A 26,222-nucleotide genomic window follows, 5' to 3' on the forward strand; every position below is an offset into this window, starting at 1 on the left:
GTGCCGCGTTAGGGGCACTTGGCCGTAGGTCGTTGGGGCTGCGTTTGCACAGGAGTGACAGAAGGGAGCCCGGCACTTCCTGGCGCAGGCTTGTGTTGTGTCGGAGTGCTGGGCTGTAGGCCCGGCGGGGCCTTGTGTCCAGGTCGCTGTCTGGAGGGCCCTGTGGCCCCTGCCCCGCCGCCCACCTCTGCTCTCGGGCGCCGGAGCACAGGCTCCGTGGGAGGCTGGTTGCGGGGGTGGGTGCGGACTCCTGCCGTGGGCTTTTCTAGACTGTCGTTTCCCCAGAGCCCAGCGGCTCCCTGAGAACAAGAATGGCGCTTTAATGAGGAAAGTCAGATCTGTTGTCGGTTGAAAAGCATTGGGCAAGTTTCAAGCTGGTCTGTACGGTGCCTTTTGAAGAAAAAAGACTTTACATTATGAAAGCTAATGATACTTCTTCTATTCACAGGATTATCATCCGGATAGACAAGATATTCAGAAATCCATGACGGCCTTCAAAAATCTCTCGGTAAGTGATTTAGCTAAATATTAGGGCTTTTCCTCCCAGGCATTATTACGACAAGGGAATGTAGAAAAATGTTTGTTACCTAAAAAAGTGTGATGATAGAAGAAACTGAGAGTTAGAATTTGGGTGTATTGAAATAGAAATGAACGTGCTAGTTTGTTTACCGTGGTGGTAATCTCGCATGCTTTACTGGGCTAAGGACACCAGGAAAATTACAAAGAGTTGAACCTTTAAAAAGCTACCACATGTTTGATGCTGTGGTTGCTTGTAAAGGTCCTTTTCTACGGACTGTGTCTTCCGGAGGACGAGTGGGGCCCCACCCTGTCCCTGGGCTGTCACATCCCTGGTGTTTCTGGAATGTGTCTTACAGCGCTTGCTTTCCTTCCCTTGCTCAGTCTTTGTGCCAGCAGAGACCAGTAAAACCAGACAATACGTCCTTGTCCAGTCTGCGTTTTTTTTTCCTAAGAGTAGCAAGATCTGCTGGATCTAAAATAATGCTTGAGTCCGGAGCTGCCGTGGGCGTCGCCACTCTTACTCCCGTGCTCCTGAATAACGCGGACCCTCGCTGAGTGGATTGTCTGTCTTAAGAAGTGACGAAGTAGTACGGCCAACACTGCAGGTTCTGGAGGCTTCTGTGTCTTCTAACACTGGTGTTCTGTGTCTCAGGCCCAGTGTCAGGAAGTACGGAAAAGGAAGGAACTGGAGTTGCAGATTCTGACGGAGGCCATCCGGAGCTGGGAGGGAGACGACATTTCGACCCTGGGCGGTGTTGTGTACATGTCTCAGGTCATGGTTCAGTGCGCCGGGAGTGAGGTACGCAGGGCCCGGGCTCCCCTCTGCAGAGCGTGTGGGTGCAGAATGGAGTGGAGGGACAGGGTGGCTGCTGGACTGGCAGTGGTCCTGTCCTGTCCCCCTCTCCAGACTGTCTTTCCTGAAACAGCCTAAGACGTCTTGGGAAGAAACGGAGTTGAGAGCGGAACATAATTTGTATTCAGTGAAATGTGTTTTGTAGACGCTTTCTCCGATTCCTCAGTGAGTCAAGAACGTAAATACCTTAGAATGTTACGCTTTTGTCATCACATGATTAGAGCTTATGAAGGAATGTCATTTTAATAGAATTCCTGTATCCTCATTTGTTGTCCGCCTTATGTGACGTAAAAGTGGCTTCGGCTTGGCCAGTGGGGCTCAGCTCCTAGCGGGCCACTTGAGCAGCGTAGGTCATCCAGGATGAGTGGTGGCCAGCCTGTGTCCCCTGAAGGGTGGCCTCCACACAGGACGGTGTCGCAGCTGTCGCCACAGAGCGGGGTGTGTGTCCCCGCCTGCCCTGGCCTTCTTGCCGCCGCGATCGTTCTGGGAAGCCTGTCTCTGATGGTTTACATCGTTTTCCCTGTTCTGTCCTCTCTTCTGCCTGGCCGTTGTGGAAGTCCGTGACCCGGTGGGTTTGGTTTAAGTGAGAGATGAGCATACACTCTTGTATGATCCCCGAGGGAAACTGTGGATTGTGCCCCTGTGCCCGAGTTCCCCTCACCCGCTCACCAAGCGAGCGTGTCTTCCTGAGGAGTGGAGGCGTTTTGTCCCGCCTTTGTGTGTGTCAGAAGGAAACAAACCAAGAGCAGGAATTAACAGGATCGAGATATGCTAATGACCCATTTGCAAACTTGAAGCTCTGAAAAGAAAACCCCAACTCAGGTCAGTCTGGGGACTGTCGGAAATTGTGACTTCCTCATCGACATGGACTTAAAAGACCCCACATCTTTCTAGAAACAGTCTTTTAATCACGCACTTTGAAGCGTTGGGGAATGTTTCGTTAGTTTGTAAGCAGTGTTTTCTGGACAACGTGAGATCTCCAGCGCGTGAGTAGGTGTGCCCAGACGGTGGTTGCAGGTCGTGCCTGGGAAGATGGTGGCAGGTCGGACAGGTTTCTTGACGGCAGGGCCTCGCAGGGCCAAGCTCCGAAGGGTCCGCCACACGTTGCCCACCTCCGTGCACTGTGTGCAGTAGTGCTGTCACACGAGTCTGAAGTGCGCAACCTGTTTTCAAGGCCTGTGGCATGTGGCTGGCACCGGAGGGCTGCGGAGGACCCTGTTTCCGGACCTGTCAGCATTTGCTGTGGAAATGCTGGAAGTGGCCGCGCGTGGAAGGGCTGTCTGCGTGCTTTACGTTCCCAAGAACCTGTCCTGTCCTTGTCGTCTCTCTGGGTTTTTTTTTTTTTTTAAACCTTTTTGAAGCAACTGGTTTTTAATAGAAATGCTCTGAAGTCTTTCATGTAAAGTAGTTAAGGTTTGTAGCATGGATGAAAACAACACTGAATTGTTTATCGGGCTTTAAGGGAAGTGCCAGGAATTATTAATAGAACAAAGTCCATTCCAGCATTTTATCCTGTCCTCCTTCGGCTTGAAAGGTCCAATGTTCTCCACCACGACCCCCAACTTTGAGTTCTTTTTTTTTCCTCAGACCTAACAAACACTTTTAGACTAACTAAAAAGAGTTAATGGCAGAGCTGAATTCCTTAACCATTTTTTTTTTTTTTTTAAAGATGCTGTGGTGGGTATTTGCAAGTCTAAGACTTTGTCATAATTTTGTTTCCATTTATTTAAGCTGATAGAATTGGTAGAAACAAGGAAATACGTACATGTTTCATAAGATCTAATGTAGACAACTTGTTCTCACATTTGTATGTTTTAAAAACAAAATTACTTGCATTTCTTTGTTCTTTTACATTAGGAAAAGAATGAGAGATACCTTCTGCTCTTCCCGAATATTTTGCTAATGTTGTCTGCCAGTCCTAGGATGAGTGGTTTTATCTATCAGGTAAAATACATTTTAAATTTATATTCTGTTGTTCACTGTGGATCTGAGAGTCTGTTCCGGGCGCGGTTTGGATTTTCGGGTGAAGCAGTGCGCGTGCCTGCGTGCGTTGTGTCTGTGCTGCTGTAGGTACAGTGTTCCTCGTACACGTAGCTCCTGGCTGTGTGTCCGTGCGACTCTGCTGAAGGAGTTCCGCGTTAGTCTAAGCGCCACAGGAGGAGACCACCCGACATTTGAGGGCTGCCTCCCAAGGCCACGGGCTGCCTGAGGTGCCCACCAGCTGTGTCACCATCCGGAGCCCCGTCTCGGAGGTGCCACCTTCCTGGCCACTGTGGTGCCGTGGGTGGTGGTGGCGGGCTCGTGGGAGGGTGCAGGAGGGTGTGGGCCGGGAGGTCCCAGAAGCCGCGAGGGCTGCAGGAGCCCGGCCGAGGGCGGCTGGTGCGAGGAGCAGCGAGTGATCACAAGCTGCTTCTGTTTAGTCGTCTTGCTGACTCTTGAGAAGGCTGAGCCTGGAAGAAGAAAATGCAAGGTGCGGGGAGAGAGGTTTTGTTTGTCTACAGAAATTTAAATGGGGTATTCCGTAGCTAGTTTCTGTCCCGTAGCTGCTTCTGGCTTCACGGCCTTTGTCCCGTGTGGTTACGGAAGGGCGGGTCCTCTTGTCGTGCGTTCCTGGGTCCTGCTCTGCAGCAGGAGTCCCCCCCTTTGTTCCGAGTTGGTTCAGACAGAGTATTCTCTCTCCGGGACACGAACATCGGGGAGCCCCGGGCCAGAGGCACCCGTGGCACGTCTGTGCCCCCACAGAAAGCTTAACCACACACAGAGGAGCGGTTGCCCCACACTTAGTCCAGAAGAAGCACTCTGAAGCGGATGAAGCTGGGGTGTGCGGGTGCCTCCTCGTTGGTCGGTGCGCCGTCCGTGGCCCAGGCGGCACCTGCCCAGGCCCCCCCAGACTGGCGCTCCACCTTGTTAGGCGGCCCCAGTAAACACGAGGCCGAGTCCTTCCCGCCGGCATGTTCTGGTTTCTGGTTTGTACCCCAAGAGGCTGAGGACGGGCCCGGCTTGGACTCGAGGGAGCAGAGGTTGCTGTTTGGGGCGGGCTCAGGCCCCTGGTGATGAGGCCGGTGTCCACGCCACGTTTGCCCTGGCTGTTGGCATTGACGTGCCTGGGAGGCCTCCTGGCCCTGGCGGGGCCCCACGTTCCTGTTCTGTGTAGGGGGTCTTGGGAGGGGTCCGAGTGCTGTGGCACATGCCGTGTGCCCTGGCGGAACCCATTTCTGGCTCTGAGGGACGGAGAACGTGCTGTCACGGGGTCGGTGTTGCCTTCCACGCGGGACCACCACTCTCGTCTTCCACAGCACTTCCCAGAGCTGTCCTCGCGCTTCTCTGTGCCTCGCACGGTGGTGCTCACGTCACTCTGACCGTGGCGATGCCACGCCCGGTCCAGTGTGCCGCCCGGTGAGCTTCCGGACAGGCTCTGTGCCTGCATGGGAGGGCGGGGGGCGCCGCACGCGCTGCAGGGGCCCGGGCAGCTGCTCAGCAGGTCGGGAGCGCCCCACGGGCCACGGCACTGCCTCTGGCCCCTCTGGGGCCCCCTGCCTTGCTGAGAGCGGCTGCTTGGGGAGCCGCAGAGTGTCGTCCCCCCACCCCCCTCAGCCCCCCGAGAAAGCACCAACGCGCTTAAGCCTCGGCCACCGGGTGCCGTGGGAGTACGTTGTGTATTCAGCCTGTGCCGTTACTGACGCTCCGTGTGCCGCCCCGTGCTCATGAGGTCTGTCCCCTGGCCTCTCCCGTCTGGTTCCCACCCGTCTTCTGCGCCATGTGGCACCTGGCGCAGCTTCCAGCTGCTTCTCGGGGGACAGCGCCGTGTGACTCCTGTACGCTTCCTTTTGCTGCAGCCTCCCTGCTCTGCCTTCCAAGGAGGGGCTTCCTCCGAATGTCTTTGCGAGGCAAATCCGGGCCTCCTTTGCACGTTGCATCTGAAGTAACTGTGGTGGGCTCTAGTTTTCTGTCCTAATAGGCCCGTGTTCTGTGTCCCTGTGTTCATGTTTGGAGGAGCGCGGCAGATGCGACTGGTTTTTGTTCTCGTCGCTGCTCTGTACCTTACGGCTGGCTCCATTTTTTTTTCTTTTTTGATTACAGCGTTATGATTTCTTATTTGCCCTAGAGATTTTGTAATATGTATATGGCACAAAGAGCTTTGTTGGTTTACACTGTTCTTTGCCATTTCTAAACTCATTTAATGCTTATTTTGATAATGGTACCTTCTTTACTAGAAAAGCACTAATTGTTTTTTTTTGTGGGGGGGGTCTTTTTTAGGGAAAGCTACCGACGACAGGAATGACAATCACAAAGCTTGAGGACAGTGAAAATCATAGAAATGCATTTGAAATATCAGGTGATAGGCACAGACTTTGCGGACGCTCTGTCGCGTGCTGAAGGCAGCTCACCGTTTGTGTGCACATTCTTGCTGGACTGTCCAGGGGCCGGTGGCTAAGCGCTGTTCATTTCTGCTCGGTGGGGGGGTGCCCGTGTGTGCTTCCTGCCGGCTCGCCCCCTTCAGCCTGTTTCTCCTCGCTTCCAGGGAGCATGATCGAGCGCATCTTGGTGTCCTGCAACAGCCAGCAGGACCTGCACGCGTGGGTGGACCACCTGCAGAAGCAGACGAAGGTCACGTCCGTCGGCAACCCCGCCATCAAGCCGCATTCCGTGCCGTCTCACACCGTAAGGGTCCCCGTGCTTCTGCGTCCACCCTGGGTCAGCCTGCGGTTGGGCCGTCAGTGAGTGAGCAAGTGCCCTGGGGCGTGACCGCCGTCTGGACCACGAGGGCCGATACAGCCTGGATCGCCCTGAGGGTTCCTGGCGTGTCCCTGCGGCGCGGCGGATGGCTGCACATTGCTTGCTCCTAGGCTGTGCCTCCGCGCGCGTGGCTTGCCACATCGGCTCGGGGGGCGGGGCGAGGAGACCAGCTTACGGGGGTTTTCACCTGGAACCTCAGGAGTCAGCAGTGCATGGCTTTTTACTGAGAATCTCAACTTGATCATCGTTCTGGTTTTAGGAAATCCACTTATTTCTTCGACTTTTTAAGTACTTAAACAGTTTGCAGGGTCTCAGCACAAAGTGTCCCATGTTTGAAACCCCTCTTTCCTGGTGTTGTGTGCTTAAGACACTGGTTTCACGTCCTCGCTGCACCTTCCACATCCTGCTCCCACTGAAGTACGCACATCTTCTCACAGGTGACCTGGGGGTGCACAGTGTTTCCAGGTGGAGGCTTTTTCTCACATTCCTATGAGATAGTTGTGATCTTTTTAAGACTCTATTTGTTCATGTGATACAGAGAGATACAGGGAGAGCGCATGAGCGGGGGAGGGGAGAGGGAGAAGCAGACTCCCTGCTGAGCCAGAAGCCTGACACAGGGCTCCATCTCAGGACCCGGAGATCATGACCGGAGCGGAAGGCAGGTGCCCAAACATCTGAGCCATCCAGGCGCCCCGAGAGGGTCGTGATCTTTATCTGGACTCGCTACCATGTGGTTCACTTCTGCATTCATTGTCCTTAGCAGTCAAGGCTTTGCTTAGCAAGAGTAGGGCTGTAGGGTAACTTTTTTTTTAAATAAAGGTTGATTTATTTGAGAGGGAGCGCACTTGTGCAGGCAGGGGGGTGGGCAGAGGGAGAGAGAGAAAATCCTCAAGCAGGTTCCCCACTGAGCAAGGAGCCCGATGCAGAGCTTGGTCCCAGGACCCCGAGTTCATGACTTGAACTGAAATCAAGAGTCAGACGCTCAACCGCCTGAGCTACCAGGCGCCCCGTAGTGTAACGTTCAGAACGGTTTTTTCTTACTTGGTTTCTCTCGACAGTTTGGAGGTCGAGACTACTTGTTTGCTTAAGCTAACGTTTCGTTTTGAATGGCGCTGCCATTTATAACTTTTCCATACTTAAAAAAAAAAATACTACAGATGCTTAGCTTACATGGAACTGAATTTGTTCCGAAGATACTGTGTGTGCGTGTGTGTGTTTATAGAGAAAAATGGAACTGTTACTTCATATTGTCAGGAATGCCTTGAAACCAAACAGTGGGATTTCACACCAGGTAAAAGTTGGTTCTCTGAACCCACAGGTCTTCGTCACAAACGGGCGTTGGAAATGTTACATCCCTCTCCCTCGGGAGTTTCCTCTCTGAGGGGCTGAGGATTCTCCCTGTGATCTGGCTGTGTCCAGCTGGAGTATTCGCGTTTTAGCACACACCGTTCCCTCTTTGGACTTGAACAAATCCCAATGTTATTTACTGTGATGTCACTGCCCCAAGAGACGTTCTACATAATTTTCTCCCTTGTGAACTGGGTGTGGGTGTCTAACCTGCCACAAGACACGCACACACGCCCAGATCTGGGTACGCCCGGGAGAGGCTGTGGTTACTGCAGAAAGTAACCCTGGGGCGTCGTGGCATCCGCTGCCAGGCTTCCCATTCAGCATGTGTTTCAAATAGGCAGTTCTCTTGAAGGATGACCTCACTCTGATTTCCAGCTCAGAGAACATTTCGCTCTTTATTAAGCATGCCTTATTGTTTTGGGTAATTGAGGTCACAGGCTAATTTGGAGTATTTGTTGAACTATTTTGCATTTTTTTGTCACTGTAATGGAATATTTTGGCATTTTCCAGGAGTACGAACCTTCATTATTTTTCTGGGAAACTAGATTTTATGTATTACTTCGTTTTGATTAAAGCTGGTTTTTCTGAGAAGATAACTTGTTTTACCCTAGCGGTTGGCAACTAGTGGTTGGCAAAATGTTTGTGCCAAGAGCCTGTAAAGTGTTATCAGCTTTATGGGCGATACAGTATTTGTGGCAAGTGTCCTTTGGTTTTACAGCCATCAGCAGGGACGGGCCTGGCTGTGTCTTAGGAAAACTTTTTAAAGGAAAACAGGCATTTAGCCCACCCCTAAATCACCAGGAGTAGATATGTGGCTGGGAGAATTACCCTCCCCCATAACCACATTCCCAGTATAGAAATGCCTTTTGGTTTGCAAAATTCTGATCTCTGCTGAATGGAACACCTTGTTGCAGATGCTGCTCTGTGGCGAATAAAGGTGGTGGTGGGGTGCCTGGGTCAGGGCCTCCACATTCTGCTGCCTGCCCCTCGCCCCAGAGCTGGCCTGACGCACGGTAGGCAGGTGCCCTGGGAGCTGACTGCTTGGGGTTGGAGATTAAAGCAATGATGACAGCCTGGGAGGGTTTTTGAAACGGGCAGCACCTCGTGGGTCTGGGTGAGGGGCCCCTGATGGTGGCTCTTGTGTTCTCTGCCCTCTTCCCCTGCAGCTCCCCTCGCATCCGATCGCCCCGTCCAGCAAACACGCGGACAGCAAGCCGGTGCCCCTGACGCCTGCCTACCACACGCTGCCCCACCCCTCCCACCATGGCACCCCGCACACCACCATCAACTGGGGGCCCCTGGAGCCTCCGAAGACCCCCAAGCCGTGGAGCCTGAGCTGCCTGCGACCTGCACCTCCCCTACGGCCTTCGGCTGCTCTCTGCTACAAGGAGGTGAGTTCGGAGCGTGGGCGAGCGCAAACCGGACGTCTGGGTGTGCTGGGTGGGCTGTTCCGTGCCTCACTCATATCTGTGGCTGTGATTCTGTGACGTGATTAAAATACAGAACCGTGACGGTCTGCCTCGGTTCTTCTGTCTTCCCTTCTGCTTCCGCTAGCATCAGACCCTCTCTTCCCTTCACGGGTGGGCCTCGCTTCCTGCCGCTGGAGCAGAGGGCTTCCCTGGGCCCGGCGTCTGGCGAGCCTGAGTTCCTTCGCACACCTAATTCGGGGTGGGGGGGCGGTCTTATCTAGGCTTTCTGACCCTTTTCCAGGCCCGAGTGAGGGCCGCCCTGGAAGCCTGCGTTGGTCACCGGGAGCTGTTCGGGAGGAAGAGAACACTCACAGATGGAAGTGGGAGAACGTGGCTCTGCAGCTCTGCGTGTCCGAGAGCCGTGTCTGTGGCAGCGTCTGTCCGGCGTGGTCACGCCAGGTGCTGACGTGCAGGACAGGAAGGGCCTTATATACCTGGGAAGTACTTGTGCTTGGGGAGCTCTTGACAGCAGTGGTGGGTGTGGCCGCGTGTGTGAGTGAGTGTGCACAGCCCGAGTGTGAGCCTGAGTACAGGGCGTGAGGCGGGGTGTCCTGGTGCGCTTCTCCAGGCCCGGCTGAGGTCATGTTTGCCCAAGGCTCTAGAACCCCTGTCCTTGCCCGCAGCCCTTGAATGTTTTATGACCCACGAATACTACGTAGGTGAAAATCTGTCCTTGACGTGTTTTGTTAACGAATTTTGCTGTTAGGATCTCTGTGTTGCTAGTGATAACGTGCCCAGGTCCAAGGGTGCTTCGCTGTGGGCGGTGACGTGACGGATGTGGGGGTCTGTTACTCCTTTAGCCCTGCAGATGGCGCTGGCCGTGCGGTGGGCGGCCTCACTGCTGTTGAGGAAGGGCAGGCGGAGAGTGTCCGGTCATGGAGCACAAAGCATGAGGGGAGAGGTGTGCCCATGACCCTGAGCAGCCCCGCCGTCTGGGCTATCCCTGCTTTGCTGGACCCGGTGTTGGGGTCTGTGTCGTGGAGCCCTCTGAACCGAACCCTTTGTGGAAATGCTTTCACAGTATGTGCGTGTGGGGCGCCGTGCCACCCTGTGCCTGGGCCCGCAGGTGGGGACGCGCCTGCATGAGCGTGGCGTGCTGCCCAGGGCTGTACAGCACGTGCTGTAGTTAGTTCTTTGGACACTGATCTCTGCCATGTTTGAGAGAGCTTGTACCGCGTAGCAGAAGAGATTTCGAAGAGCTTCCTTTCAAAACCAGGCTGTGTTCTTTCCTCACTTTCGGTCTGATTCCTCCCTAGGCCAGTCACGCTGGTCTCACGTCATAAGACTCACTAGCGGTTTGTGTGACTTCAGTGATGCGGTAGTGGGACTGTACCGGCATTTCATGGATGCTTGGCCGCTGGAGCCTGGCCTGTCCCCGGGGACCTTCTGTGCAGTCTTCAGTCGCTGTGTTTCCGAGGGAGAGCACAGACCATCACATCGTGACTCAGTTGGGAGCGCGTGTGGCTGTGCCGGGGTGCAGTGTGCTCTGTTGTCGCGTGTGGCTGCGCTCACGGCGCACGGGCACGTCTTCTTCCCTTTCCTCCATTCTTGAAGCTGCTGCCTTTGCTCTGAAAATAGCCTTCGTTTGCCCAGTCTCTCTCTCTCTCTGGTTCGCTGCAGCAGATGGGTCTGCTCCCGAATTAGCAGCACGCGTGCGTCCCTGCCCGGGTCGGCCGGCCTGCCTGCGAGCCCGCGACGCCTCCACGCTGTGCTCTCCGGGGGCATGAGCGTCTTCAGCAGAGACTGTGCCCTGTTGACTTCATGTTCGTGCTCAGCAGCTGGCCGAGAAAGCCTGGCGTGAGGGAATGAAGTGCCTCACCTTGAGCGGCTGTGGAAGCTTCCTGTTCCCTGCTGTCGCGACTCCCACCGAGATGCCAGGAAACATGGCTGTCTCCGGAGTGTGTCAGCACCTTCTTCCTTTTTTATTTCCCCAGGATCTTAGTAAGAGTCCCAAGACCATGAAAAAGTTGTTACCTAAGCGCAAGCCTGAGCGGAAGCCTTCAGATGAAGAGTTTGCGCTGCGGAAAAGTGAGTACGTGCTGCGTGTGGCTGAGGACGCGGGCCCGTCTCGGGCACAGCGCTCATGGCACGGCGGGCGGAGGTGGGGCTAGTGGCTTTCCAGAGGCTTCAGCTGTTGGGGTCTGAGCCTTAATGTCTTGTCTAAGGGAGAGTGAGGGGCAAGAGTGCAAGCCCTTGCACTGGGGACGCCGGCGGGCCAGAGAGCAGCCGGTGGAGAAGCACACGTGTGGTTCCCGCCGATGGAGCTGCTCGTGGTTTCTTGGCCTCTGTGATCACTTCTTCTGGGAACCCAGGCCCAGGGTGCAGGGTGGCCCTGGGACCGCCGGCTCTGTCTGGCCCCTCCTTGGCCCATGGTCTCCATGTGTCTGCTCTGCGGCCCGAGGTCGCGTTTCTCCCTGTATGCACGCACGACCCTCGCCGCCCGGCCGTGAACTTAGGAAATGCCGGAAATGGCACTGGATTCGGCACCTGATCTCCCAGCCAGCGTCTCCCTCGGGAGATGCTCCCTTGGCGGTGTGTAAGCAAGCAGAGCCATTCGGAGCAGTGACTGCGGAGCCCGTGCGCGCGCCCGCCGCTTCCCGCCGCTGAGCTGCTTTCCCGGAGCCGTGGGCGGGAGGGCTTCCGTGGCCGCAGACGGCTGTGGGACCCGTAGGACTGTCTGTGCTGCAGGAGGACCTCAGAGGGGAGATGGCCTGGGCAGTGGCGCCTCAGGGAAGCAGTGGGCTCTGTGTCCTTGCCCCTGTGCGCCCGGGACCTGTCACGCATCTTCCTGGCCCCGTGGGGCATTGTGCTGCTCTTTGCTATGCTTACTTGGGACCTTTCTGGGATTCATTTATAAAGAAGACTTGTGGGGAGAGTAGCTCGAGGTCACCCCGGGGTAGGGGCCGCTTGGTTTGGGGGTTCTGCAGGTTCCCTGGAGTCCAGGTGGCCTGCATGTGGGCCTGCTCCCCCGCTCGTCCTGGTGTGAGGTGTAGACGCAGGGAGGGGCCTAGAGGCCGCCGCGCGGAAATGAGTGCTCTCAGCACCCTGCCGCCTGCCGGTGTGGCAGCAGGCATCGTGTGGCTCGCCGTCGTGGTGGTCTTCCTCCTTGAGATCCTGAGTGTGCAAGGAGGGCCACACTCCCAGGACGCCAATGAAATGGGTGAGAAGAGAGTCCTGCTTCGGGGGCTCTGGAGCCAGTGCCTGGGCTGCTGCCTCCGCCCAGTGCCCTCTCCCTTTGCTGCCCAGCCGCCCTCTATCCCCTCAATCCCTACCCTTAGTGCCAGCGCACTGTCTGCCTGGTTAGTTTCCGGTTTCCACCGAAGGGGAGCTCCCTGGGACAGCGTGGAGCCCCTGGGGCTCAGGTGGGAGGTGGTGGGGCTGGAGGGGAGAGCTGATTCTCAGAGGTGCCTCGCAGATGGGCCGCCGCGGGGCCGTTGGGGCCAGGGGACGTGATGGGCCTTAGTTTGAATGGGATCGCTGATGGCTCGGTTGAATTCAGACAAGCAGAGGTGGGAGCAGGGAGGCTGGGTAGGAGGCGAACTGATCCAGGTGAGCGTGATAGGATGGGGCCTGGACCAGGTGAGGACGGTGGAGTGGGCCATTGTGGACAGAGTTCAGATCTCTTCCAAGAGGGAGGCTGCAGCTGTGGTTTCTGAGCCGGGGGTGACTTTGCCCCACTTGGAGATACATCGGGAGGCCCTTTCGGTCATTCCAGTCGGGTGTGGGGGCATTGCCTTACAGGGGTGGAGGCCAGTGGTGCTGCTAAGTGTCCTAGAGCCCATAGGATAGCACCCTGCGCAGTTGTGCCGGGGCTGGGAAGTGTTCCTGCGGGACGAGTCCCTGGCCCATGGAAAGGCCCCGGCGGACGGTGAGGGTTCAGAGCTGCTCAGACCAGGGGAGGCAGCGTAAGGAGGAGAGAGAGACAGAGTTGGGTCTGGGGAGCTGAGGAGCCGGTGGAGGGACCCAGAGGCGAAAGGGGCACCAGGGGTTCCATGTGGATGGGAGGAGAGACGTCAGCCATGTGACCTCTGTAAGGAGGGCCTGGACATCTCAGCTGCTTCCTAAAGTCCCCTGCTGCTTTCCTAAGTTAGTCTAGCTTAACGTTCCGAGTCGGGAAGTTTCCATTTGTGGGCTGGCCTGTGCCACGGAGGGAATGTGAGGAAGCAGGATCCGCGATAGCCGTGAACTAACACGATGTCCCAGGGAGGCCAGCGGGCGTCCTTCCTGGTGTCTGGGCTTTCTCTGGGCGTGGGGTGGTGTGTGCGTGTGACCCACCTCTGGGGGTCGATCCTGTCGTCTGGGCAGGCAGTCCCAGGCACAGATCGCTGTCGTCCGGGCAGAGGTGGAGCGACGTGCTTGTGAGGCTGCCGTACTCAGCAGGTGCTGGAATGGAATGCGGGAGACCCTCTCTTGCTCCCGAGGGAGGGGCTGGTCGCGCTCACGGCGGGCTCCAGTCAGAGACGCTACATCCGTTTCTCAGTAGCTCTTCAACTCTGCGTGCTGGAATCTGTTTTCTTGTTCAGTTTTATTTGAGTGTAGTTGACCCACAATGTTAACATTGGGTACGGGTGTTCCGCATGGGACGTTCCGTTGGTTTCGGGCGTAGCGCGTGGTGGTTTGACGTCTGGGTGCTCCGCGCTCCTCAGCACCAGTGCAGCCCCCACCCGAGACCGTAGCGCGTCCCACCACCGCCCGTGCTCCCCGTGCTGCACTTTCCATCCCCGGGACTCACTCAGGCCTTAATGGAAGCTTCTACCTCCCGCTCCCCCTCATCTGTTCTGTTTACTAACCCCAGGCCATCAGTTCTCTGTGTTGGGTGGTCCAACGCTGCTGTTTGTTTGTTCACTGGCTTTTTAATTTAGGTTCCACATGTGGGTGAAATCATGGTGTCTGCTTAATCTGACTTACTTTACTTAGTGTGATACAGTCTGTGTCCTTCCGTGTTGTCATAAATGGCACAATCTCATCCCTTTTATGGATGCATAATTCTTCTGTGTGCGTGCGTGCGTGTGCGCGTGCCCATGTACCACCTTCCTTACCCTTTCAGCTCTTGGTGGACGCTTGGGTTGGTTGTTTCCACAGCTTGGCTGTTGTGGATAATGCTGCGGTAGACATAAGGGCATATATACATTTTCAGATCAGTGTTTTTGTTTTCTCGGGGTATATGTCCAGTAGTGGAATTACTGACTCGTGTGTATCTTGAGGAAAACAGAGCTGGAGATGCCGTAACTCCGCGTGGCAGCGCGTCCTGCGGAGCCGTACTGATCAGAGTAGCACGACAGGCACAGAAACGAACACATCAGTGGAGCAGATTAAAGCCCCCAGTCCGTGCTTGGGTGGTCGGCGCCTGACCGTAGAAGCTAGAACGTACGGTGGGAAGGAGAACAGCCTCTCAGACAGCGGTGTTGGGAAAATTGGAGCACTTTCTTAGTGCATACGGGGAAACACAGTCAAAGTGGATCGTAAAGACCTAACTGTGAGGCGTGAAACACAGGACTCCGAGAGCATAGCGAGGCTTAGTGCTCAGGGCGGTGCATTTGAGTTGCCTTGTGTACGTCTGTCATAAAATGTTGAGGCTTTATGTGGCTCCTCAATATTTAAGCTTTCCATTCCTCCACGTTTTACTAGAGTAGGCAAGCCTTCTAAAATACATTTCCAAGGGTAATATCTTAGCTAACACAAGGAGCCGTAGAAAAGTAGGTAAACAGAAGAGAGGAATAGTTCACCCCATAGGGTCACGGGAAGTCTACTGGGTGTGAGGCTCCGAGTCCGGGACTGACAGCACGTGATGCTGTTGGTCTGGAAGCTTCTCTCCTCCTCCGTGCCTGTGGTCTGAGTACACGAAGCCAGTGTCTGGAGGGATCCGGAGGGGACAGCCCTGGAGGAACACCTTCAAGGTCTCGGTGGTGCTTTGCGACCATCTGAGATGGCGTCTCTGGGGACCCATAGGAACCAGGGATCAAAGGAAATGCTCTTTCTAGAGCTTTCCAGGGTCCGCTGTGGGCACCCCGCTGCCCCTGTCAGCACTGGGGATTGTCAGGCTAGTGTGTGAAAACCTGGTGTTTTGCTTTGTTACTTCTTAGCGCAAATAAGCCTCTTTTCTTAGGGTGTTCTTGTGCGACTTGCTTGTTCCTGGCTCTTTTTTCCCTTCCAGCATGGGGGGATTCTGTTTTTCTTACGGACCAGTAAGACCATTTATGTATTTAAGGCACTAACGTTTTGCTAGATCTGTTGTACATAAAAAAATATTTTAAAAACCTAGAACTTTTTTTAAGTATTAGAAAACCGTTATCTGACAAGACAACGGAGACGTTCTGTTTTAGACGGTGAGCTGTTGTGCTTCCCGCCTGGAGCTTGATGTGGCGTGTCGTGTCTCGACAGGCACAGCTGCTTTGGAAGAAGACGCGCAGATTCTGAAAGTCATCGAAGCGTACTGCACCAGCGCCAAAACGCGGCAGACACTCAACTCAAGTAAGTCCCCGCGTCGTGGACTGCCAACTGCAACGGCTCGCTGGGGTCAGAGGCCCCATCTGAGGCAGGTCACCTGGCTGGCCACCTGGCATCCCTAGGTCACCGCAGAGGGGCTGAGCTGCCAGTAAGAACGCATTTCTACAAAACGTCCTGCTGGGAAACTCCACGTAGGACGTACCGCCGAGGTGTAGAGAGCTTATGCTTAGAGAAGAAGATGTGCTTAAGACACGAGATTGGTCCAGTTATTTTTAAGCTATTTAAACTGTGGTGTGATAGTGGGACTTTTTTCCCTTTAGATTCTCAGAACTGTCAAAAATATAAATCTAGAGCAAGGCTCTTCAGCAGCCCCCCCCCCGCCCCCCCCCCCTCCAAAAGATGCATTTACGCATTTTTGGAAGGAGAACCCGACTAATTTAGCTGGAGGGTTTCAGTACCACTGAGGTTTCCTCTACCTCGACGCACGGCTCTAGGAGGAGGCCTTCACCTCTTGGGGCAGGACAAAGGTGGGCTCTCTGTCTTCCACTCGCAGCCTCGGGCGGTGGAGGCAGCCGGGGGCAGGCGCAGCGGAGCGGAGCGCGGGTCTGTCCAGGAGAAAGGGCTGCTTTTCCCTCTCCCCGGGGCCAGGGCCACGGGCACCACAGGGGTCCTGCACGGTCCTTCCTGGGCGGGCTGTGGGGTTTCTGTCTGGCTGGAGAACTGGGTGGATGCGTTCCGGCATAGAAACTGGTTTCTGTTGGATCGTGTGTCTTGGATTCCCTTTCCACCCTGGCCGGGGCACCGTGGGCACCGTGGGCACGCTGCTGATCGCTGCCTCGTTGCCACCTCCTCTGCCACTCTGGTTCAGTTCTGCATCCTGGCTCGGTCAGACTCATTCTGGGAAAAAGGACAGGGGGGAAAGGGAATTTTCACCCGCTTTAGCTTTTGTTTTAGATGGCGACAGCTGGAAAGGTAGGGCTAGCAGGATGGAGCCCCAGGGGCAGTCTGCAGGTCACCTAGAAACTTCCCTGGGCCGGTGGTGTGTCTGGTCTGCGGCATCGAGGCTGTGGTCCGTCCCTGCCCTGTGAGAGTGCTTGTCCGTAGTAGCCGGGCAGCAGAGCGGCGGGACGTGGGAAGGCCTGAAGGTGGGGCGTGCAGCGCGCCAGGCTGTCCTTTGTAAATACAGTCGGTCTTTCGATACTGGTTTCATAGAGTTGGTGAGAAACTTTTAAGTAATAGGCTGTATAAAATGTGGCCATAGTGTTTGGGTTTTGAATCTGAAATTTTAAAGAATTCTCTCAACTTAAAAAACATTTGAAGTAAAATTTTAAGCTGGTAGTCTCAGGTGAATAGGCCAGGTAACTGAGCTGTGTGTGTGTGTCCGTGAGCGCTTCGTGTTTTTGGCTAGGAGACGGTGCCGTGGCCTCGCGGCTTCAGCGGCCTGGAAGGGGCGGCTTGTAGAGCATGCGGACTGTTTGTCACCTGTCTCCATTTCTCCTGTGTCAGAAGAGCATTGCACGATATGTGGATATTGTGGCTAAGCACCCTGAGGCCTCATGTGTCCAGTCCCATATGGCTGCAACCCTAGCAGTCCTAGGACCAGGTAGGATAGGGGAGCTAGATCCTTGATGCTGGAAGGGTAGTGTGGGACTGCAGTGGAGGCAGCTCTTTTCGTCTTAAGTGGCTTCGTAAAAACAGGGTCATGTACTTGACCTGAAATCCACGTCCTTCCAGGCTGTGTTTGGGCGCAAGAAGACCTTACCAGCCAGACGCGTGTGGTGTCGATTTCTGTCTCGGGGACATAGTGACCTTCATTCGAGTGCAGGGATTCAGTTGAAGGGATCCAGGTTGGCCCACTGCCTGTTCTTGTTAGGGTTCGGGGGTGGCGTGCCTTTGGACCAGAAGCAGGACGAGGACGCAGCCCGCGGCTGCTGCGCTGGGCCCTGGTCTGTCGAGCTGCGCCCCTGCATGCCTCCCTGCCCGCTGCGTGGCTGGCACCTCGCTCCTGCTGCCTGCTCTTGGGCTGCTTTCTGTCCTCCCATGCTGTGCCCACTGTCTTCCGTTGCCCTCCTCTTAACACAGTGGCTCTCGGCTCGTCACGTCTCTTGTCCTGCCGGTAGAAGGGTCTGCATTGGGGCTTTGAACAGGCCTTCCACTTTTTCTGTCCCCCTGGCCGAGCTCAGGGGTGTGGCGGCATTGTGGGGGGCCCCGAGGGACATGGACCCTGTGTACCCTATTCTCCACTCTCAAATGTTTACCGTGGTGTTAGTTTGATAAGGTAAGTTTAGATCCCACTGTGAAGATGACTTCTGGGGAGTTCCAGTCTGGCAGAGGGTGAGCCGAAGAGTCAGTCCAAAATCCCCCGAAACTCTCCTGCTTCACTGTGTCACTTAGAGAATGAGAAACCATTTTCTAATGGAACGCATAAATGGCTCCTTTTTAAAATATCCTAAGAGACTCATGGTTAGTAGACTGGAATAGGATCGTTCACTTGGGAAATGTCTGTAGAAGTGTCCGTGGCTATGGGTTATGCGAGGGACAGTTTGGGAACAGTATTATGACTTAGGTTTATTTAAATAATCCAGTTTTACTCTGAGGGTTGTGCTATTAGAACCCACCGTAAATAAGGACAATTGAACATTGTTGCCAGTTTTTAACAATATTTTCTCTCTTCCTTCTCTTCCCATCACCTTTTGATTTTGTTTTCATGTTTTTGGTTGTGGCTCTTCCTGTCCGTCCCCTCCCCTCTGCCTGTCACTCCATCCCTCCCCGTCGTAGCATGGCAAGGCACTGACCTGATGCATAATCACGTGTTGGCTGACGACGACCAGTCAAGTCTAGACTCCTTGGGTCGTCGCAGTAGCCTTTCCCGTCTGGAGCCTTCAGACCTCTCGGAAGACTCTGACTATGACAGTATATGGACAGCCCATAGTTACAGAACGGGTTCGACCTCTCGTAAGAGCTGTTGCTCATCTATCTCCCACCAGAACTAATGCACTTCTGAGCTTTTCTTAACAAATGCTTGTTGTATCGCAGCCTGCTTTTCTTAGATGTTTTCTTGCTGTTCCTTGTCTTTTATGTGATATTTTAACAACTTTGGAGAGCGTTGCTGATATTTCCCATTGTACTGTGTGGAGGCCCACTTGCCAGTTCGACTGTCCGAGCTGCCGAGGTGGAAGGAGACGGTGCGCTCACGGGGCCGCGCCCGAGGGTCCTTTCCTCCGCAGGTGGCGGCGGCTCTCCAGCTCTAAGTGGTCTGGGTTCCTGTTCTCAGTGTAGCCCCTGTCTCATTGCTTTTTGGATACCCCTGTGTGAACACTTTTCTATTTTATATGAGACCATACAGGTTTGTGGTCTGAGTGGCAGCACCGCAGAGGGGACTCTGGCCTTACGTAGGGATCCCCATATTTCGTGTGTGATGGACCCACCGATGAGCCAGTGGTGGAGAGAGGTGGAGGAGACTGAGAGGGCGCAGTGCGGTTCCGACAGCTGTGCTCTGAGCACTCCTCAGGGTGGTTGGTGGCCACGCGGAGCTGTGGGGGGTGGTGTGTGGCCAGTGTGGGCCCCGGGCCATAGCGGGAGCAGGGAAGAGCCGGCTCTGGCTCATCAGGGTGCCACAGAAGGCCGTCCCGCGCCCCCGTTCCCCCTCGGGAGGGGGTTAGTTTTCCGAGGGCCAGGTTACTGTCAGAGCTCAGACCCTCCCCACACCGTCACGCCCAGCTCTCTTGATTTGGAGCCGTGGCTCTTAAGTGGCCCTTAGCACGCCCGTGCCACTGCGCTGAAGAGTCAGTCCAAACGCAGAGCACTCAGCCTCTGAAGGTGTACGTGCGACCCCGTTCAGAGCCAGGTGAGTGCTTGGCTCCGCGCCCAGCCTGGCTGTGCCCCAGCACCCCCGTCACGCTGCCTGCGAGGGACCCGTGGTTTGTTTTCAGCAGCTAGCTGCCATGAAACTCTGTTTACAGCAACCCGTCCTCCGTGACCCTTGTTCCTGATTGTCACGGGGACACCTGAGTCCATTGAAGACTTCACTTGCCGTGTCACTCACTCACGAGAAAATGTCCGATTTGGGGGGGGGCCCCGCCTGGGGTTTGTTGTAAGGGGATTTCACTGGCCTGTCTGACGAGTTTCTGCTTCGGAAGAAACTGAATGTGACCGGTTGCATTCAGTTGTAGCACCCAGATCCGCGTCTGGCCATCGTTCTCTCCCATGCATGCCGTACTTGGTGTTCGGATGGAACGTCAAGGCTGTGCTTTACGTATTCATCGAGACCAGCTTCCGAAAACAAGATGCCGTAGTAAATTGGGAATAACCTGTTTTCCTCTCCTCAGGGTGGCTATAGTTCCAGGCGGCTGTGATTTCGCCCCTCCCCAGCCCTCAGCGAACCCCTGTATTCAGGGCGTGGGCTTGTTTGCGCCCACGCCGTGGTTGGCCGGGCGCCGGGGAACCCCGGCAGTGGCGGGTCGCCCGGAGAGTCAGCCGCCTTCAGTCCTGCCTGCGTGAGGTCAGGAGGAGAGCCAGGAATGCCACATAGGTCTCTGTTCCCAGACAGGTAGTGGCTGCTCGTGCCGTCTGGACATCTCAATTTTTACATCAGTTAGCATGAATAAGGAAGTCGAGCAGCAGTCCTACCAGTGTTCACCCACGGTGGAGATGGGTTACGTGTGCTCAGCCAAATAGTAAGTGGAAGTTTGGGAGGAGGAGGACTACGAAGTTGATACTGTGAACTCAGAAGCACTTGTTTTCTCTCGTACACGTACAGTAGTCACTGTTCCGGACTGTCAGTAGAACGTCTGTCTGTCCGCTTGGAGGCTGTCGTTGGCGCCTTGGCGTAGCTGCCTTTGCCAGCCTCGGCGTGGGGGCCGTGTTGCGCGCTGTGTGTGCCCAGTGCCACGATACTTTGTCACCAAGTGTCGTTTGGGTGGTCTTCTGGAGACCTTTCGTGTCCCGTCCACTGCGGTGTGACACCATCCCGCCAGTCCTTCAGGGCCGGCCGTGGCACGTGCACAGTGATCGTGCCGATTCTGGGACCGCCACACTGCAGCACGCTGGCTTCTGCTCAGTCGGGCTTGTTTCGAATACCCCAGTCGCCGTTGTGACCTGGTTGGAAGTGTTAGTGCCACGCCTCAAGGTGGTCCCTGGGGGGCAGTGAGGACGTGGCCCCAGAGGGCGGGGGCCCTCCCATCTCTGGAGCTCCGGTCACGTTGAAATGGTGTCTGGTTGGGGCAGCTCCAACCTGGCCGCGTGCGCGGTTAGTGTCATGGTGTGCGGGTGCAGACCCCGAACCCCCAGGTAGGTGGAAGCTGGCCCGGGCCTTCCACGGAGGCCTACATGATGTTGACCTTGAATTTACCCTTGCCCCAGTTTATAAGCTATATTAATTATGTGTTTTGCGTAAAATTGCCAAAACACAGTAACATGTATATAGTGGTATAAGACCTTGAAAAAGAATCTCTATATTGTGCTTTTTCTCTGTGAATGGGAAAGCCGTTTCTAGTGGGTGACTGCCGTTGAAGACCCCGTTGGATGTACACCGGAACGTTGCATTGTATCGTACAGTACCATATTGTTTGTGGTTGCACATGGCAATGAAGTGTTTGTTTTATAAAAAAAAAAAGACATCTGTTATGTACAGTTGAAATAAATTTTGCATTTGCTAGCCTGTGGCTTTTAATATTTGTTACCTTGGGGGGGCTGGGGGAGTAGCCTAGCTTGCCGCTGCGTGTGAGTTGCTCTTCTCCTGGGTGATGTCTTCCAGATGAAGGCGAGGCCATGGGACCCTTTCTCTCTGCTTTGATCAAGAAATGTGCACGTTTGTAGATGAAATACATTCTAGACAGTACAGGGTGACTCCTCACGTGCTTTTATTTCCTCTTCCCCCCCTTTTTTAAGTTTTCGCTCACTGGGAGGCTTGTCCTCAGAGGCTCTTGATTTTTTTGTGCATAAATGGAAAACAAAGCAAAAAAATGGTTTATTTTTTTAAGACTAATGTTTTAATCTTTGTTTTATCAAGTGGGTGCCCAGCTGGCTGAGAAGTGGGAAGGACCGTCAGCGCCGGGCGGGGGCAGGGTGCAGACGGTGAACAGATGCTGGCAGTTTCCGAGGGGAATGCCTCCCATTTTCCTAAGGAAGAAGTTAGACTCCTGTGATAACCATAAATAACAAATGACCTTTGGGAGAGATTTTACTAGATTTCTACAAGTTGTAATATCTTCCTTCATTCTGATAGTTGTCACAGTTGAGTATAATTAGGTACAGATCTTAGAAAGATTATGAATTTAAGAATTTCTGGAGTTCTGCCACGAATGTTCTCGACAGCCGACTAACACTGCGTGTAGGCTTCCCACGCAGGCGGACTCCGCTGCACGCACGCACGCACGCATGTATGCACCCATGCGCGTGCCCTGGAGTTGATCAAGCCGTGTGTTCTGTCGGCGTGTCCAGTTGGGCGGCAGTCTCATCTGACCGTGGAGAGGCGCCCTGGGCTTAGTGCCCTGCTCTGTGCTGCCTAGGCAAGGCCTCCGTGCCATACCGGCGCTCGCTAGGTCCCACGGTGCTCCAAGGGGTGCAGGCGTTGTAGGGGATAGGGCTCTGCGTGTCTCCAGCTTGTAGATCACAGCTCCGGGTCCCCAGGCCACCCTCTTCTTCCCGACTCCCACTGCGTGGCTCCGAGCGACCCCTGCGGGGGGTCAGTGTGCAGCTGCCCTGGCGTGTTTTTCCGCGGGCCTCCGTGGCTGGATCCCGGGCATCTGCAGACCCGTCCTTGGGAGCCCTCCAGCTGGAGAAATGCTGGGCTGCTGCTAAGTGTCCGTTACCGTTGCCTGGCGTTCGCCCCCGTGCCGGCGAGCAGCGAATCCAGCCAGCACTGTGTGCTTGTCACGCGAGGTGCAGACCGGCTCCGGGCTCGTCCGGCACTCCTATTAAACCGTGACACACACCACTGCGGAATGTTATGGAGACGAGGCTCGGCACTCAGGTGACTTGAGGAAATGCCGAATTAAAGTAAGTGGGTATTTCTACTGCACACCTGGTGAAAACCTTCAGCGTGCCCCATGTGCACTGTGGGCTTCCAGAGGTGGCCGTAGCCTCAGCATTTTCCAAAGCAGTGAGGCGCGCAGCCCATGTGTTAGAAGGTGGAGGGACAGCTAAATGTCCCCAAGCCGAGGCGGCATCAGAGGCTGGAGGAGGACAGTGCCATTCAGTTTACACAGTGTTAGTGCAGGGGAACCCCTCACCGATGGTGGCTCGGGTGGGCGGTGAGCCGGGTGCTGCACGGCTGCTCGCAAGAAGTCCAGACGGCAGACACACGGCCCCGACGAGACGGCTGTGCGGCAGAGGCCACGGGGCGCGGCACCGTCTGTGCGGCACCGTCGGCACACCGGGCGGGTGGGAGGGGAAGACACTTGTGTCTGCTAGCTGTCTGAGTGACTTCAGGGACGTCCCACACGAGCACTTCCCGTGAGGGCCCATGCTCCCTCCCAGGGGCCCGGAGCAGTGCCCCCCCCGGGAGGTCCTCGCACGGACGTATGTTGTCAGCGCTTATACCCCGTTATCTCCTGGAAACACAGGCCTTGAATGTCTGGAACCATCATGAGCCCCTTCATCTGCGTCTCAGCCCCTCTTAGAGGACTTTAAATAAAGTGACAGAACGTTGTTTGTGGGTTCTCTTGTTTTTCTCAACTAAGTGCTTCAGGGAAGACGTGCTGTGACCCCTCTCAGAGTACCCACATGACCGTGAAGGTGACTTGTTCGATCTACTTTGTAAAATTTGGCTCTTTCTGTAAGAACAAACTTACTTATAAACCTGGCTGGAGAACATTCCTTTATTTAATTTTCTGAAAAACTAAGTTTTCTGTCCTTTTAGGAAAATGTTCCAGTGAAACTAGGAACATTATTAGCATCATACGGATTCCTCTGCAGGCTGCTAAGTGACATTTAGAAGCTACCTGGCTCGCCGCTGAGTGCACACGTGGCATTTTCCGCGCCAGCATCTTTCAGGAATCGAGCCGTTAAGTCCATACATGCTACCTAAACATTCTCAAATTTCTGTTCGTATGATAAATTCTAGTGTGTTCTCAGTGTCTGTCCAAAAATAACCGTCAAAGTGTGCGACCCTCCGACCACTTGTCACAGGCTGTTAGTCCTCTGATGTCACGTTATGTAATGGAATTTAAGGCTTCCGTCTTTGTGACTTTACCCGGTAAAAGATACTAAATGTGATTCTTAAGTTCTCAGAGCAGCTAGGTCCGTTCTGTTCTGCTCTGAGCCCCGGGCCTCCCCGTCTCGTGCGGGACGGGGCAGCACCTGCCGTCTGACCCGTGTTCTTACGATGCAGTTGTCCCTTGTTTCTCTTGCTGCTTGAAGCTGGGGCCACCTCCTGTCAGCAGGCTGAAGCTACAAGGTGTGGAAACAGCCCGAGAGATGCGCGGAAGCCGGCGAACTTCTCATCCTGTCGCGTCCTCACGGGGATGAGCTAATGAGACGTCGTGTTCCCAGCCGGCGGTGACAGACAGGGTGGTGCCCGATCCGATCTGACTGTAACACGGAGCAGGTGGCGGGGGCATTTAGGAGTTGGCTAAAGTTGACCCATGACCTCTCTTCACGGCAAAAATTCACTGAATCCGTTTTTTTCCACACATCACATTCGAGTTTTTATGAATCCCTTTGTGTTTTTCTGGGGAAAACAGCACATGAACTAACTCTCCTGATGAAAACAGAGGTGACCGTTGGGTGTCTTGGAAGCGACCTTCAGAATTCTCACCTCGGCTGGGACTGCTGAGCTTTCCCTTATCTGTCTCACATCCCAGTTTCCTTCCTGAGCGCTTTTTTCCCGGCTGGCCCAGAAGCCCCAGAAGGGCCCAGAAGAAGATGTGCCTGCGGTCCCTTGCAGAGCTGTGGCCCCTGGAGCAGGCGATCCCCCAGCAGGCCGACTCTCAGCATAGTGAGGTCTTAGAAGACGTGTCCCTCTCAGGAGCCGTGTCTTGAAGGATGTTGCCCTCTGTCTGAAGAGTGACTCTCCTTGTGGGTGGGTGACCGTGACGGGGTTGCGGGGGGGCTGCCCCTCAGGGGTACAGCAGAGCAACACCTCCCACTCCCTGGCAGTGACAGGGGTGAGTGGGAGAGCAGCCGTGCCCAGACGCACCCCCCACGCACCAGCCTGCTGTGGCCTGTGACAGGATCCCAAGTGCTCCGGCCGATCGTAGTCCTGAAGCTGCTGGCGCGCCGAGGGGCCCTTCCTTCCTGGGGACGGAAATGTATAGACATGCCATGGGACACAGAACCAGACTCGCTTGCCCGGAGTTTCATCTTCTCTTGTTTGGATGACAGAGGAGGAGGTGGTCCACATCCTGCCATTACGTTTTATGGTGCGCTTTGTGGCGGGGACGGACCAGGTCTTGGGAGATGTCCAGATGGCAGCAGGGAGAGTCAAGGCCAAGGCCCCGTGGCCAGCAAACTCCGGCCCTCTTCCCTGTGGCGTGCTGCCATGGAAACGATGGAGCCCTGTGGCCGTCAAGCTTTGATGGTCATTGTTAATCGTGTTCAGAGGAGAGTAAGCGGACACAAAAATGCTGGTGAAACTATTCTTTTAACCCCGTCTTTAAGAAAATCGGTGTCCTCCTGAACGCATGGTGTGAGGGGGCACAGCCGTGTTAGAGTTTGGCAAACCTCTGTGGAAGGAAAACCAAAGGTAAACCAGGAGGCAGGCGAGTCGTACCAGTGTGTCTGTAATCCGCTAGCAGCTCTCACACACCAAGTGCATGTGTTTAATGGGGAAATGTCTGTCAAATACCACTTGTAGGCGTTCCTGTTCTGTGGCAGATTCGCCCCTCAAATTCGCATCGGATACTCTTCAAAAATACAAGTTGTGGTGCTGGAGAGCTCTCAGGAGAGCACTACCTCAGATTTTCTTTTCTGTGTCCTTAGAGAAAGATTTGAGTCTACTTTTTTACCTGTGAGATATTTGGGTTTCCCAGTTTCTCAGGTACCCACCCCCCAGCGCTCGCTTCCTGGGACCGGGCCCCGGTGACACGGCGCACACGGCCCTGCGACATCGTCCGCCATTCACGGCCTTCCGGTGGGAGACGTGTGTGCGTTCCAGGGGATGTCAGAGGAGGCTGTCATGAAAGGAGTAATAAATCCGTCTTTCTCAACCACACGTCTCCGTCTTCATTTTTACCGGTCGCTCTAGAGTCGAACGTTTCGCCTGCCGTCCGCACGGATGAGCACTCGGCGGCGCGCCCCTGCCTGACGCATCTTCCTAAACTGCCTCAACTTTTGATTGATTTGGATGTCCCCCCCCCCCCCAATTTTTTTGGTATTTATTCCAAAACATCCAGGGCGCTGGGCTCAGGACCTTGCTACCTGTGGAAGATCTCAGGATTTAAAAGCTCCATGATCCTGACTCAGGAACCGAAGCTTAATAAATCACCAAAAGGCCAGCGCTTCCTTCCGTCTAAATGCTTTAGGCGTGAGGAGGACTGAGTTCGCTAGGCAGAAGCGGGGAAGATGGGTAAAAAGCTGTCCTTCCGTGCCGTATCTAGAGAGTTCTGGAACCCGCGGTCCCCGGGATTTGATAGAACGTTTAAGTCGTGTTGTTGAGTCAGGTTTCCGGTTCTGCCACGGCGCTCACCTTTGGGTTTGTTTGTGTTTTTGTTCTAATGACGTAGGTTCGCGCAAAGAGTCTGCTCCCCAAGTTTTGCTTCCAGAGGAGGAGAAAATGATAGTTGAAGAAACCAAGAGTAACGGTCAGACGGTGATCGAGGAGAAGTAAGTGACCCTCCAGCGTTTCAGGGTGGGCACGTGGACACGGGGGCTGCGGGCTGGGTGCTAGGCTTCCCCTTGCTGCGGCC

General features: G+C 55.0%; 1 protein-coding gene across 5 annotated transcripts in view; it reads left to right on the forward strand.

Moving 5' to 3' along the window:
• Positions 1-26,222, forward strand: part of LOC111146897 (Rho guanine nucleotide exchange factor 7) — a 122,435-nt gene that overhangs the window by 93,565 nt on the left and 2,648 nt on the right. For 2 of the 5 annotated variants that reach the window (XM_022502626.1, XM_022502631.1), the window contains 10 exons: positions 449-508; positions 1,172-1,318; positions 3,230-3,316; positions 5,630-5,708; positions 5,895-6,034; positions 8,626-8,850; positions 10,863-10,956; positions 15,310-15,399; positions 18,154-18,330; positions 26,040-26,139. In XM_022502626.1, coding sequence (XP_022358334.1) covers positions 449-508; positions 1,172-1,318; positions 3,230-3,316; positions 5,630-5,708; positions 5,895-6,034; positions 8,626-8,850; positions 10,863-10,956; positions 15,310-15,399; positions 18,154-18,330; positions 26,040-26,139 — 1,199 coding nt within the window. Of the gene's footprint in view, positions 1-448; positions 509-1,171; positions 1,319-3,229; positions 3,317-5,629; positions 5,709-5,894; positions 6,035-8,625; positions 8,851-10,862; positions 10,957-15,309; positions 15,400-18,153; positions 19,242-26,039; positions 26,140-26,222 lie in introns of those variants that run through there. The other 3 variants (XM_022502630.1, XM_022502628.1, XM_022502627.1) reach the window with 2 other exon arrangements.

The sequence above is a fragment of the Enhydra lutris genome, unplaced genomic scaffold (assembly GCF_002288905.1).
Source record: "Enhydra lutris kenyoni isolate GAN:26980312 unplaced genomic scaffold, ASM228890v2 scaffoldscaffold15, whole genome shotgun sequence".
NCBI classification, from domain to species: domain Eukaryota; kingdom Metazoa; phylum Chordata; class Mammalia; order Carnivora; family Mustelidae; genus Enhydra; species Enhydra lutris.